We start from the raw sequence: 14,034 nt of genomic DNA, 5'->3' as shown, positions 1-14,034 counted from the left end.
ACATACACACACACACACGCACATATACACATACACACGCACACACACACACACTTACACACACATACTCTCTCTCTCTCTCTCTCTCTCTCACTCACTCTCTCTCATGTGCACACACAAGCAAACAAACAAACTTTAAAAAGCCACACACACAAAAAAACAAGTTCAACACGTTGGTTTTCGGTCAGTTGTCGTCCGTCGTTCAACCAGAAGTCATATTTCATCATGTGCCTTCGACCAGATGACCTTTGGACTGGGTGTCAAAAGTATCGACAGGGGATTAGCTGGTTTGTTACGGTTACGTACGCCCCAGGCGATATTTCCGTCTGGGACAACCAGATTAGGAATGGGGAGGGAGGGAGGTTGGGGTAGGGGTGTGGCGGATGAGGTGTGGTGGGGGGGAGGTGGGGGCAGTAAGAAGAGGTTGTAGCTGGACACCGCTGGAACTGAACCTTCGACACGAGTCTCCCAGGTTTTCCCCCTCACTGGTTAATGCATTAGGATGTTCCCGACATATCCAGTACTCCTCTTTCCCCTCCCCTCACTGTAAGCGTTGAAGCAGAGGCTTGGTGGTTGAGAGCCCGGTTAGAATTAGAATTAGTATCACTGTCATTTCATTATATCAGATTGAGAAGGTCAACTGGGAGTATGTGATACAGGGCACAAAAACGATCAGCATGATATATCACACCACATAAAAAACCACACAGAAAAAGGCAAAGCATACCCAGTTTGAAAAAAGAAAGAAAAACATCACCATTCCATCTGTTAATAACACACACACACACACACACACACACACACACACACACACACACACACACACACAGAGAGAGAGAGAGAGAGAGAGAGAGAGACTTACAAAGCCACAGATGAACCCAAATTATACATATTGGCTTTTTTGTCAATTGTCGTTGGTGGAATAGGCCACGTTCGTTCGACCAGAAGTCATGTTTGATCACGGGCCTTCGACCAGATGGCCTTTAGACTGAGTGTCGAAAGGGGATTACTTGGTTAGCTACGTACACCCCAGGCGATATTTCCGTCTGGGACAACCAGTTTAGAACTGGAGGGAGGGAGGAGGAATAGCTGGAGGAGGAGAGGGGAGGAGAGAGATGGTGACACTGGACACTTCGCTGAAACTAAACCTTCAACAGTCAGTCCGCCGCATTTTTTTCCCGTTGCTGATCAACACAGCAGGATTTTTTGCCAACATCCCCAGCCTTCACTCCACATATAACAATTCATTTATTCATGCAGGCAGAAAAAAAAATACCATGAATAAAAAGATGGCGCCGTATCATGGCGCCACACTCTCCCGAGGGAGATTCCAGGCAGAGATAGCTGCTGTAGGTGAAGCATCAAGGAGCACAATGCGATACAGTTATGCTAAAGTCTTCAACCTCTGCGGCAGTTTAACGATCTATTGGATCACGCCCATAATGGTCAAGTTGTTCCGGGCGGGCTTAGATCTTGGTTCAGTGAAGGCTGCTTGTTTGAGGGGCTTAGTCCTGGGTGTCTGTCCCAGACAGAAAGTCGGTCTGGGGTTCCAAGGGGGGAGTCATGGCTGTCTGAAGGGAGATGAAGTCCTTACAGTTCTGGCGTTCCGAGGGAGGGGGGGGGGGGGGGGAGTCCTGATCCAATATCCCCCACCCCGACCCATATGTCTCCCCCGTCCTCTCCACGCCAGCTACCTCCACCATCCGTCCCCAAGAATTACCATAACATTATCTCTTCACTATTCACAAGTCATGACTCAGTATATGAGCAAAGGCGTCAGAGGCCTGTGGCCTGTCTGGACCTGGCTTTCATGTCCTGTTTGTGGTGTTGGTTTCTTGCCTTTTTTTTGTGAAACGTTCTGTTTGCCTGTTCGATTGATAGGGCCTTTGAGTGAATGCTTGTTAAACAGTGGTTCCTTTTGAAGAACTTGTTTTTCCAACGAGGTACAGAGAAAAGAGAAAGACGACAAAGAAGAAGAACAACAACAAAAACACATTAAGAAGAAAAAAAAAAGAAAGAAAAAAAAACAGAAGAAAATGAAGGATGAGATTGGATGGACAAGGGAGGACAAGAAAAGGAAGAAGAGTAAGAAATACGAAAGGAAGGGTTGATAATGTCTTTGGTCCCTTTTTCCGAGTTTCAAATCTGATGAAAGGGTGTAATTACTGTTCAGTGTTGTATTGTTTTTTCTGTTTTTACTCGAAGTATAATTTTATATATACATATATACATATTGTCATTGTTGTCTTATTTGTTTATCTATTTATTTATTATTATTATTTTATCATTATTATTATTACTACCTTTTTATATTATAATTATTATTTATTTATTTATGTAAGCTTATCTATTATATATTCACCTTTTTTTTCTTTTTTTTTTCCTCAAGGCCTGACTAAGCGCGTTGGGTTACGCTGCTGGTCAGGCATCTGCTTGACAGATGTGGTGTAGCGTATATGGATTTTCCGAACGCTGTGACGCCTCCTTGAGCTACTGAAACTATATATATATATATATATATATATATATATATATACAGAGAGAGAGAGATGTGCGTTTTGTGTATGTGTATATGTATATACATATGAGTGTGCACATACACCCGTGCATGTCTGTGTGTGACCCCATGCCATGCTGCCTGCCCCAGGCGCCCAGTGCAACGAGGAGATCAACGAGAACATCGTTTGGCGGCGACAGCCGGCCGCTCAGAACGTCAGCGTGCCTTGCCCGGGCTTTGAGCAGCGCAAGGAGCCGGACCACGACAACGCCACCCTTGTCCAACGTGAGTTCACTCACTGCTACTGTACGCAGGAAGGTGGTAATATCGTTAAGACGCTCAGCTGCCAATAATATTGAGAGTCCGTGAGGGTGTGGGTTCGAATTCCGCTCTCGCTCTCGCCCTTTCTGCCAAGTTTGACTGGAAAATCAAACGGGGCGTCTGGTCATTCGGATGAGACGATAAACCGACGTCCCTGTGTGCAGCACGCACTTAGCGCACTGAAAAAGAACACATGGCAACGAGAGTGTTGTCCTGTGGTAATTTATTTCAGAAGAAATCCACTCTGATAAGTACACAAATACATAAGTATGCACTCAAGGCCTGACGAAGAGCGTTAGGTTACGCTGCTGGTCAGGCATCTGCCTAACAGATGTGGTGTGGCGTATATGGAATTGTCCGAACGCAGTGACGCTTCCTTGAGAAACTGAAATTGCACCACCAGGTGTCTCTCCATGGTGATTTCCACGTGAAGCGAAGTGGGGTGCACTAGAATGGGATGGTATGGTGTGGGGTGAAATGCAATAGAATAGAATGGGGTGCGGTGGAATGTAGTGAAGTTTTTTTGTTGTTTTTTGTTTGTTTGTTTTGTTTTTTGTTATTGTTGTCAAATAAATATTTTTATTCGAGTTAAACATTTAATACATACATACAGACATACAAAACTAATATTTGTAATTAATAATATTTGTTATTGTGCATTACTTAAACTGTAAATCAGGGAAACAACAACACAACATTGTTTTTATACAGAGAAAAAAAAAACAGAAATAAAAAAGTCATAGGCACTGCATAAAAAAAGTAAATAATGAAAGGAAAATAAAAAATGAATAAAAGAACGAACGTTACATTCGTGGTTGTCTTTCCTACTCCTCGTTGCCTTCAATCATTTTTATGTATGGGTACCATTTTCTGGAAAATGCTATGGGCATAATTTCCACAACTGGACAAGTTTGTTTCAGTTTGAAGAAGGTGTACAAAGCGTGCAGACCGATCCATATACGCTAAACCACATCTGTTGTATTGAAAAAAAGGGAGGGGGGGAAGGGGGGGCAGATGCCTGACCTTGAAGTTGAACGAAGTGGACTGAGGTTCAGGGGAATGGAGTGGAGTGGAACTGAGTGCACACGATGGAGTGAAGTGCAGTGGAATGGTGTGCACTGCAATGGGGCAGACTGTGGCGAATGGAATGCAGAACAATGGGGTGGGCTGAAGTGGGGAAATAGCGGAATGAACTGAAGTAATAATAATAATAATGGTATTTATATAGCGCTGAATCTTGTGCATAGACAAATCAAAGCGCTTTCGCACCAGTGATTCACACGCATGGATCACTCTTAAACTGGAGAAACTGAAGACAAGGAAGAGGCAGGAAAGGGAGGCTGTTTTGGGAAGAGGTGGGTTTTAAGGCCTGACTTGGAAGAGCTGAGTGTGGAGACTTGACGAAGCGAAAGAGGAAGTTCATTCCAATTGCAAGGTCCATAGACAGAGAAAGAACGGCGGCCAACAGTCGAGTGTTTGAATCTGGGTATGCGACAGAGGGGATCCGAAGCCAATCGTAGTGAGCGAGATGGAGTGTAGAGGTGAAGGCAGCCGCAGAGATAGGAAGGGGCAGATTTGTGAATACATTTATAACATAGAATGCTGATCTTGTACTTTATTCTTTATTCTTTATTTATACTTTATTCTGGCTCTACAGGGAGCCAGTGGAGATGTTGCAAAAGAGGAGTGATGTGCTCAGATCTTTTCTTTCTGAGGACGAGTCGGGCAGCAGAGTTTTGTATGCGCTGAAGAGACTGAATAGATAAAGCAGGCAAACCAGACAATAGAGAGTTACAGTAGTCAAGGCGAGAGAGAATGAGAGAAACGACAAGTATAGATGTTGCGTCAATGGACAGATATTTCCGGACGACACTGATGCAGCACAGTGGAATGGAGAGGATCGAATTGGAATTGGATGGAAAAGAGTGGAATGCAGTTGGATGAGGTGAAGTGGAATGAAACGGAATAAAATGGAGTGGACTGGAACTGGATGTGGTGCAGTGGAATGGAGTGGAGTAAAATGGTCAGGAGTGAAATAGAGTGTGGTGAAATGGTCAGGAGTGAAATAGAGTGAAATAGAGTCAAATGGGGTACAGTAGAATGGAGTTGAATGTACTGGAATTCAGTGGAGTGGGATGAACTGGGAATGAAATCCGTCGAGTGCAGTGGAGATGAATGGGGTGCAATAGAATTTAGAAGAGTGGATGAAGGACAGTAGTTGAGGCTGAATGGTGTGTCGTGTGGTGGTATGGAGTTGAAGTGTACAGAGTGAAATTGCATGAGTTGAACAGGATCGGAGTTACACTGTGTGGAGCAGAATGGCATGGTGTGTTTGGAGTGAACTGGGATGGAGCGGGATCGGGCTGTGGTGTGATTTAGGTGGTATGAAATACGATGGTGTGAAGTTGAAGCGGATGTGTGTGTGTGTGTGTGTGTGTGTGTGTGTGTGTGTCTGTGTCTGTGTCTGTGTGCTGGTTGTATAAGAATGTATGTACATATATGTATTTATGTTATCGATTTCCTTCGCTTTGGTGCGGAATGGAATGATGTACAACGATGGAGATGGAATGAAATTATTTCAGTTGACTCAATAGATTTTCTGGTCTGCGTTCCTTCTCATATAGCTTACACAGGACATTATCTAATGAGCTTCGTATTGATGCTGCCTGTGGCACTGGATTCGGCATTATTGTTCCATTTGGGGACCCATGCTTACCCAAACTTTCCGGGTGTGGACCAGTAAGGTTCCTGGATCGTATGCTCTCAGGGGATTATATAGATTGACATTATTGCTTGGATAAATTGAGTACCCACCATAGATTGACATTATCGCTTGGATAAAATGAGTACCCACCATAGATTGACATTATCGCTTGGATAAATTGAGTACCCACCATAGATTGACATTATTGCTTGGATAAATTGAGTACCCACCATAGATTGACATTATTGCTTGGATAAATTGAGTACCCACCATAGATTGACATTATTGCTTGGATAAATTGAGTACCCACCATAGATTGACATTATCGATTGGATAAATTGAGTACCCACCCAAGCACGCACTCATCTCAGAAGATGAAACACACTACACATTTTGCATTTAGCACACTGTCCAAAAGGTAGCTAGTGTACTATGTGGAGTAGGGCTCCGGGGTGCTGTTTTCTTGGATTTAAAACATGATGAGATGTGATGCAACAGCGTGAACCGTTTGAAGAGCTGGAATGACAGAAGAACAGCCAGTTATTACAGGACTTCACTTTGAAGCTGACTTCTAATTCTTTATATATATATATATATATATATATATATATCAATAAAGGATATTTGATTGACGTGTATTTTCTTTATGCATTTGTTTATGGAGAAGTCAGAGTAAAGTTAGAATCTAATATACCATTTTCTGAAAATATGAATATTTTGAAAGCCGAGTTGAATGGACGATGGAAGAGTATGTATGACGATGCCAAAAGAAGTGCTTTTTATGTTGTTGTTGGTGGTGGGTTTTTTTTATCAAGCTTGTGTTCAAGCGTTTAGTCCCTGACTTCTTAAAAATCATTTCTGCAGAAGAGAAAGAAGGTCGCGAATTTGTTAAGCGAGGAGAGAAATAGTTGAGTCTGAAACAAACATTTCACAACACACAGAATGATGGGCAATGATGAAAATATCGGGAAGTAACAGAACACGTGTGTCTGCTCACTACGATACCAGGTATAGTGGCATAACATCTAGTCCAGTTTCTTATAAGCGAAAGATCTCAAAGTATTTTACTAAGAAAATATCTTAATACTCATTTAACATCAATTTTGATTCTTTCCAATGTATCTTGATTTTTCCCCTCGAACTTTACAGTGCTTGGTTCATTTTTCAGTGATTCTTTTATGACGTGTTTTCAGCCTTGGTTAAGCTAGGCTATAGGCAGTGTGAGTTGAAGTGATAACTTGCCAAACATGGAGAGTAAGTACACATGTGAACTGTAGGAGGAATTAACAAGCCAATTTCGGGTGGGAATGGTGCAGTGTATCGGTATCGGGTTACAATGTTATGGTTAAAGGTCCCTTAATCTTTTGCGTATTGAATTCATATTCACTGCATTTAGGGTTCGGTATAGAAATACGGGCACCAGTTCGCTCCTTCCCCAACCGAAGTCAGGTACCCGTTCACGCCGCGATGGAGTGGGGGGGAAAATCGGAGTAAAGTACATTTCCCAAGGACGTAACATCATGCCGAAAATGCGGCCTCTAAACCTGATCATTGGTGAACATTGGATCTTCTAGAAGTCCAGTGCCTAACCTATTCTGCCACCGATCTCAGATACCATCCTCAAATGGAACGAAACGTGGAACTGTGTGAACCTGGGGGGAAAGAAAGGTTTACTCATGGCACCCCATGCTGGCTGGCCCGAGCCACAGAAGATCAGTCCCCGAAGTCAGCATGTGACAGCTGGGGAATCAAACACGGGACCTTGCTGTCACACAACCCACTGTTCGGTTTATAAATATTGAACTTGAAGGGTCGTGAAAAGCCCAGGGCTGGGTTGCATTGGCGTCAAGAACTGCCTTCAGTCTACACTAATTCTATATAGTTGGGGAAATTCTTAACGCTAAGCAAACTCGGCTCCTGCTAAGATCTCTCACACAACCCACCCCAGGTCTGTGATGGAAGGGATTGGTGTGATGTACCACAGACTGTCAATTATGTGGGGATTTGAGGACAGAGCACACAGAGCCTTCTGGGTATCTTGTGGCACCATGGAGAGACAGAGACAGAGAGACAATTTGATTGAATTGACTGAATTTTTTTCAGATGGTAATGGAGTGAGCAAGATATTGCTTTTTTTTCATTCATCCCGAACGAAAGGGGGAATCGAAAGAAAAGAAAGAAAGCAACAAGAAAGAAAATAAGAATAAACAATTATGTCAAAACAGCATTACACAGTATAAATCATGAATATATGAATAATGATGAACATTTTCGACATTTCATATCAAAAGAAGAATAAGAGGGATATAATCAGAGAGACAGAGAGGGTGGAGCCGTCTCCAAATCTGTCAGAGCAACAGGTGGCCACATGCACGATGAGCTGTAAACATTTCTGAAAAAAATGAAGAGAAAATATGTGTCTTCAGGTCTGCTAAACGAAGCGGACTGCCTCAAAGTTCACAAACGCGAGCCAAATGCAAATATTCCGATTTGCTTGTTTGAAGCGGACAGTAAAGTCTGTTTTTGACGGAATTGAAAGGAATCGGAGGAGGAAACTGTTCAATACGGCTTGAATAAAGTACACGATCAGCACTCTATGTTATAGATGCATTCACAAAACTGCCCCTTCCTATCTCTGCGGCTGCCTTCACCTCTACACTCCATCTCGCTCACTACGATCGGCTTCGGATCCACTCTGTTTACGCATACCCAGATTCAAACACTCGACTGTTGGCCGCCGTTCTTTCTCTGTCTCTGGACCTTGCAATTGGAATGAACTTCCTTTTTCGTTTCGTCAAGTCTCCACACTCAGCTCTTTCAAGTCTGGCCTTAAAACCCACCTCTTCCCAAAATAGCCTCCCTTGCCTGCCCTTCCTTGTCTTTAGTTTCTACAGTTTTAGAGTTATGCATGCGTGTGAATGACTGGTGCGAAAGCGCTTTGATTTGTCTCTGCACAAGATCCAGCGCTATATAAATACCATTATTATTATTATGTTTCGTGGTCGCACTTGTCATGTTCATTCTCCTCATCTGAAAGGTGAGAAGATCCACAGTGTGTGCCCAGCGACAGCCTCTCAGTAGTTCATGTCCCATGGACTGACATCAGTCCACACCATTCCTGTGTCGTGCTGACTCCATCAACAGTCTTCCCATGATGTTACATTATTAGAGACGATCTTTCGTTCCTTTGCGGAATGTGCAGAATTTTTTATTTATCATTAAGTTTCTTTTGAAGCAGATATAGTGTACCGTATATGAATGTGTCCGAACGTTTTGACACCTCGGTTAAAGTGAAACTGAAACTGGCGGAACCTTTCATTTCAATTTGACCATTACTTTGTTTGAGGCAGACCTCTCGACTCTGTAGCTTTGTCTTTTTCGGTTATATGCAGATTTTTTCATCGCTAAGTTTCCTTTGAAACAGGGTGATTGTTTACGTATTTTTAGATCTGATACGGTTGGGCAACAAATGCAAATTGAATCGAGCCAGTCTTTCTTCTTCTTCTTCTTCTTCTTTTCTTAATCCAAGTCTATGATTCTTTGGTGTCCTGCATGCACTGTAATGTCATGTACCTGTCTTTTAATTTAGTCCAGTTATTGCTTCTCCATCATCTCGGAATGGGAAGCCCAGAGTGGCATAACGCAATGCGCAACTTTCAGATTAAAAAACTCACATGGTCATACTGCCCGGGACATGCAGGTGTTAAGAGAAATGAGCGAGCTGACAGACTTGCTGGTAACGCAACACCAACGAGCGGCCTACATCTAGGAAAATCGGAAATCCTCAGAAAAGTCAAAGAATACCAAAAAGAACAGGTACAAGGCCATCACACCATCGATCGCCTCAAAGAAATAGAAGCAGAGAGAGGGAGCGGCCGCAAGTCTAACATGAAAGGTAGAGCACGATGCTTTGCAAATCAAACAAATATCGGCATCATTTCCAAACCAACATTGCGCAAATTTCTTCAAAACGGAACAGAGTCTCTGTGGGCCTTTCCAAATACAATAGACTGAGCAACACACTAGACGCCACGTTCTTGGCATCAGAGATCTTTTCCCATCCCTCTTGCGGCCAGTCAGTGGCGGCTGTGTGTGTTTGTGTGTATGTGTGGGTCTGTGCTTTTGAGTGTGTTTGTGAATGCGCGAGAGTGAAAGTGTACACAAGTGTCAGGAGAGATATGTGTACGTGTGTGTGTGTGTGTGTGTGTGAGGGGAGGTGGGAGTGCGGGGGGAGGTGGGGTAGAGGATGAGGTATGTGAGTGCATGCATGCCTACACTGTGGGAGCAACAGGATATTGGAACGTATATATATATATATATATATATATATATATATATATATATATATATATATATATATATATATATCTTTGTATGTACGTGTGTGGGGTTGGGGGTGGGAGATATGGGCGTATGTGTGTGTGCTTGTACAAGTAAGTGTTCATCTCTGTGAGTTTGTGTGTGTGTGTGTGTGTGCCGTGGAAGCTGCGATACGTAGACTAGAAATGAGTGTGTGGAGGAGGGGGTAGAGGAGGTGCAAGGTAATGTGTGTGTGTGTGTTGGAGCTCATGTACGTTTATATGTATTTGACTGTGCTTTCATATGTGCTTGTACAAGTAAAATTATAACTACTACCTTTTTCTATATTATAATTATTTATTTATTTATTTATGCAAGCTTATCTATTATTTATTCCCCCGGTGTTTTGTTTTGGTTTTTTTTTTGGGGGGGGGGGGTTGTTTTGTTTTGTTTTGGTTTTTCTCAAGGCCTGACTAAGCGCGTTGGGTTACGCTGCTGGTCAGGCATCTGCTTGGCAGATGTGGTGTAGCGTATATGGTTTTGTCCGAACGCAGTGACGCCTCCTTGAGCTACTGAAACTGAAACTGAAACCATCATAAGTGTATCCCGCCTTTTCTCCCATTTTCATGGCAGGTATGTCCATCCCACACATCCATGCAAATCACTCCCTACACACACACACACGCGCGTGCGCGCGCGCGCAATGAAGCTTCATGCCTGATTAAATTAAAATCCAATCTCAAACTTTCTTTCCCACTCAAGGAAGTTCTCTGCGTCGTTGGATTCGGACATCTTATCCCGTAATTCATTCCCGATATTGGAACTGAAACGAAGACGGAGAAGGGTTTTGCTGTGTCCCGTTGCTATCCGCGGTGTGCTCTCGTCGCCCACTTGACTTGTCACTTTTCCCATTTGGCTGCCACCTCACTGGGTGTTGGTTTTCTTCCCCCAAAGTCCGTTTTTCACCCTTCTCCTTCACATCAGAACGCGCCGTCGTGGCAGAAGCGGTTAGCCTACGCGTTTGAGTTCTGATTCCGTGTTCATCAGTGATCGAGACTTCGTTTTGGTATTGTGTTGTGCCCTTGGGAAAGGTACTTTACTCCCAGTCTTCTTCACTCCACCCTGGTGTGATTTGTTATGTTGTTGTTTTACCAGTGAAGAAAGACCAGAATAGAGCGCCAAAAAGAGGCGAAGAGTGATAGTATGTGCTCCATGGTCTTGCTGAGAACAAGAACAAGATCAACAAAAAGGTAGCCTTTGCCTTTCAGGGTTCGCCACACGCTCGTGCTTGCTGCAAGCTAACGACAATGATGGTATATGGCAGGAGCCGTACATTGATGACTGCATCACCGAGGACTTGTTGGACCTTAAGATCAAAGTGGGTATATGTGACAGTCCATTGTTGTCATCTCTCTGTCTGTGTCTGGTTCTGTTTGAGTCTGTTTTGTACGCTTCTCTCTCTCTCTCTCTCTCTCTCTCTCTCTCTCTCTCTCTGATTTTCATATTTGACTGGTTGTCTGTCTGCCTGTGTCCCTGTCTGTGTTTGTCAGGATTTCTATCTGGCTGTCTCTCTTTCTCTCTGTCTCTCGCTCGCTCGCTAGCTCATTGTCTCTTTTCTTGTATTTGTCACGCTGGCTGGTTGTCTGTCTGCCCGCGTCCCTGTCTGTGTTTGCCTGTCAGTCTGTCAGGCATTCTGTCTGTCTGTCTGTCTGTCTCTCTCTCTCTCTCTCTCTCTCTCTCTCTCTCTCTCCAGTTGTATTCGTAGCAGCAGTCGCAGTAGTATCATTATTACCATCATCATCAACACACATTATAATCACCATCATCGCCACCATCATCATTGATATACTGACATTACCATCATCATCATCATCATCATCATCGTTCCACGTGGTGCTGTGTGCTGTCAGTTCCAGCAACTGGGTGTGGGAGGGGGTCTGGACCAGATGGAGGTGCTGAGGATGGCGGAGAGACTGCTGAACCACACGGAGGACCACACCTACGTCAACCCCATCGATGTGGCCACAGTCATTGATCTGCTGGCCATTCTGGTGGAGACACAGGTGATGACACAGCCACTGTCGTGTGTGTGTGTGTGTGTGTGTGTGTGTGTGTGTGTGTGTGTGTGTAATAGACCCGCTGACCACCCTGGTAAAGATACAGGTGACACAATATACATTTTCATTTTCAAGGTGGTGTCAGAGCGTGCAGGACTGACCCATGTACACTACACCACAACCGATGCATACAAAACAAATGAACGAATAAGTGAACAAATAAAAAATGAAATAAGATAAAATAAATTTTAAAAAAAAAAGAAAGAGCAAATACCCGACCTTTGCTTAAACGGAACGCCGTGGTTAGGCCTTGAAGTGACACATCCATTGTAAGGTCCAGTCGTGTTTGTGTGTTGGTGTGGGTGTGATGTAAAAGAGAATTACGTGTTTACCTTCTACTCTCTCTCTCTCTCTCTCTCTCTCTCTCTCTCTCTCTCTCTCTCTCTCTCTCTCTCACACACACACACTCTAACAGCGAAACAATGTCCCATACTCACATCGAAATAAACAAGAATCACGTTCTGACTCTCCCACCCACCTCTCTCTCCCCCTCTGTGTGTGTGTGTGTGTGTGTGTGTGTGTGTGTGTGTGTACTGACAACAATGCAATGGCCCCTGCTCGTAACGAAACAAACAAGAATCATGTACTGAGTTCATCTTCTGACTGTGTGTGTGCGTGTGTGTCTGTGTGTGTGTGCGCGCGCGCGATTGCCACCAATCATATCGATACGAAAAAGCACCAGACCTGTTTCAAATCACACATTACGCTTTCAACAATTACAAAGACAAAACAAAATAAAACTGAACAGACTTAACCAAAAGTATATAACAAATATTGCTATATGTCAGTTCAGTCCAGAATCACTAAAAAAAGAAAAAGAAAGAACTGTGAAATGCTGTGTTTTTAAACACACGAGCAATGGTATTCTAGATATAACTTTTTAATACAAAGCAAGTCCAAGTCTCTTTGCTTGGAAGCTGTTGGAGAAAGTGTTAAAACTGGGACGAGGCAAGGCTCAATTTAACATTGACGGTTAACACATAACTTCAAGTGAAAAAAAAAGAAAAAGAAATCTGGACAGATGGATTGAGGGCAGGGGGGTGGAGGGGATGGTGCGTGGTGCTGGAGTTGTATCCTGAGAAGAAACGGCTGCCAATCATTCGGCTCCCATTGCCAGGAGATTAGCTCCGGAGAGCACTCGACAAAGAGACCAGATCCAGCAGGAAATTCCGCAGGAGAGGGATCCCTGTGGCCGCCTGGCATCATGTGAGAGAGAGAGAGAGAGACATCTTTCTGCTGGCCGCGGATTGCTGACATAGGATCAAGACCCATTTCTCCGTGGATCATACCCACTGGTGCTCAGTCTGGGAGACAGACAGGAGCAGAAGGAAGAGGGTGACAGAAAAACCCATCAGGAGATGGAGAATACGAAACAGGGAGAGGCAGGCTGACAGTGACACATGCACACAGATGCACAAAGACGCAGACACATAGAAGAACACAAGAACACAAATACATAACACAGACACAGATACACAGAGACAGGAACATCGATACACTCACTCACAGAAACAGACACACAGACAAGGATTGAAGTTGAAGGAAACAGGAGACGAAGACAGATGAGAGGAGAACGTGGGACAAAGAGAGACAGACAGACGGGAGCGGATTGAAGAATACAGTGCAGAGACACTTGCAGACACAGAAACAGGGACCCAGACACAGCGACAGGGAAGAAGAAGACAGGAGAGTGCAATATAGAGATGCAGACAAAGAGACGCAGACAAAGCACCAAGGCCTACGAATTCGAAACAGAGAGATAAACGGGGAGAAAAAGAGAACAGAGGAATGCAAGAGAGAGAGACGTGGGGAAGTGCAAAGAGGAATCTACTTCTAAAGATTTCCTTCAGAGCAAAGGAGAAGGACTGTAGCAGTTGGTGTGTTTTTATGTGTATGTTGTCCTTCTTTGTTTTAACGCTGTGGTGAAACTAGACATTCGTTCGAAATCATGTTTATTCTAAACATCCCATTTAATAGCCCCAGAACTAAATTTAACTATTGTCATTTGCGAAAGAAAGATTTGCTCCTTTATGAAAAGTCTGAATTTAAACTTGATTTTCTGTTCTTCTCCGACGTAATTATCAGTGTAATTATCA

At 43.6% G+C, this 14,034-nt stretch overlaps 1 protein-coding gene across 1 annotated transcript in view; it reads left to right on the top strand.

Annotated features, from left to right (window-relative positions):
• Positions 1-14,034, top strand: part of LOC143290915 (cadherin EGF LAG seven-pass G-type receptor 1-like) — a 90,431-nt gene that overhangs the window by 40,697 nt on the left and 35,700 nt on the right. Inside the window, exons 7-9 of the mRNA XM_076600478.1 lie at positions 2,648-2,782; positions 11,090-11,199; positions 11,732-11,884. Of these exons, the coding sequence (XP_076456593.1) occupies positions 2,648-2,782; positions 11,090-11,199; positions 11,732-11,884 (398 nt within the window). The remainder of the gene's footprint in view (positions 1-2,647; positions 2,783-11,089; positions 11,200-11,731; positions 11,885-14,034) is intronic.

This window comes from Babylonia areolata, chromosome 1, assembly GCF_041734735.1.
Source record: "Babylonia areolata isolate BAREFJ2019XMU chromosome 1, ASM4173473v1, whole genome shotgun sequence".
Lineage (NCBI taxonomy): Eukaryota > Metazoa > Mollusca > Gastropoda > Neogastropoda > Buccinidae > Babylonia > Babylonia areolata.
The sequence above is the reverse complement of the archived record's forward strand: the minus strand, read 5'-3'. Positions and strand labels throughout refer to the sequence as shown.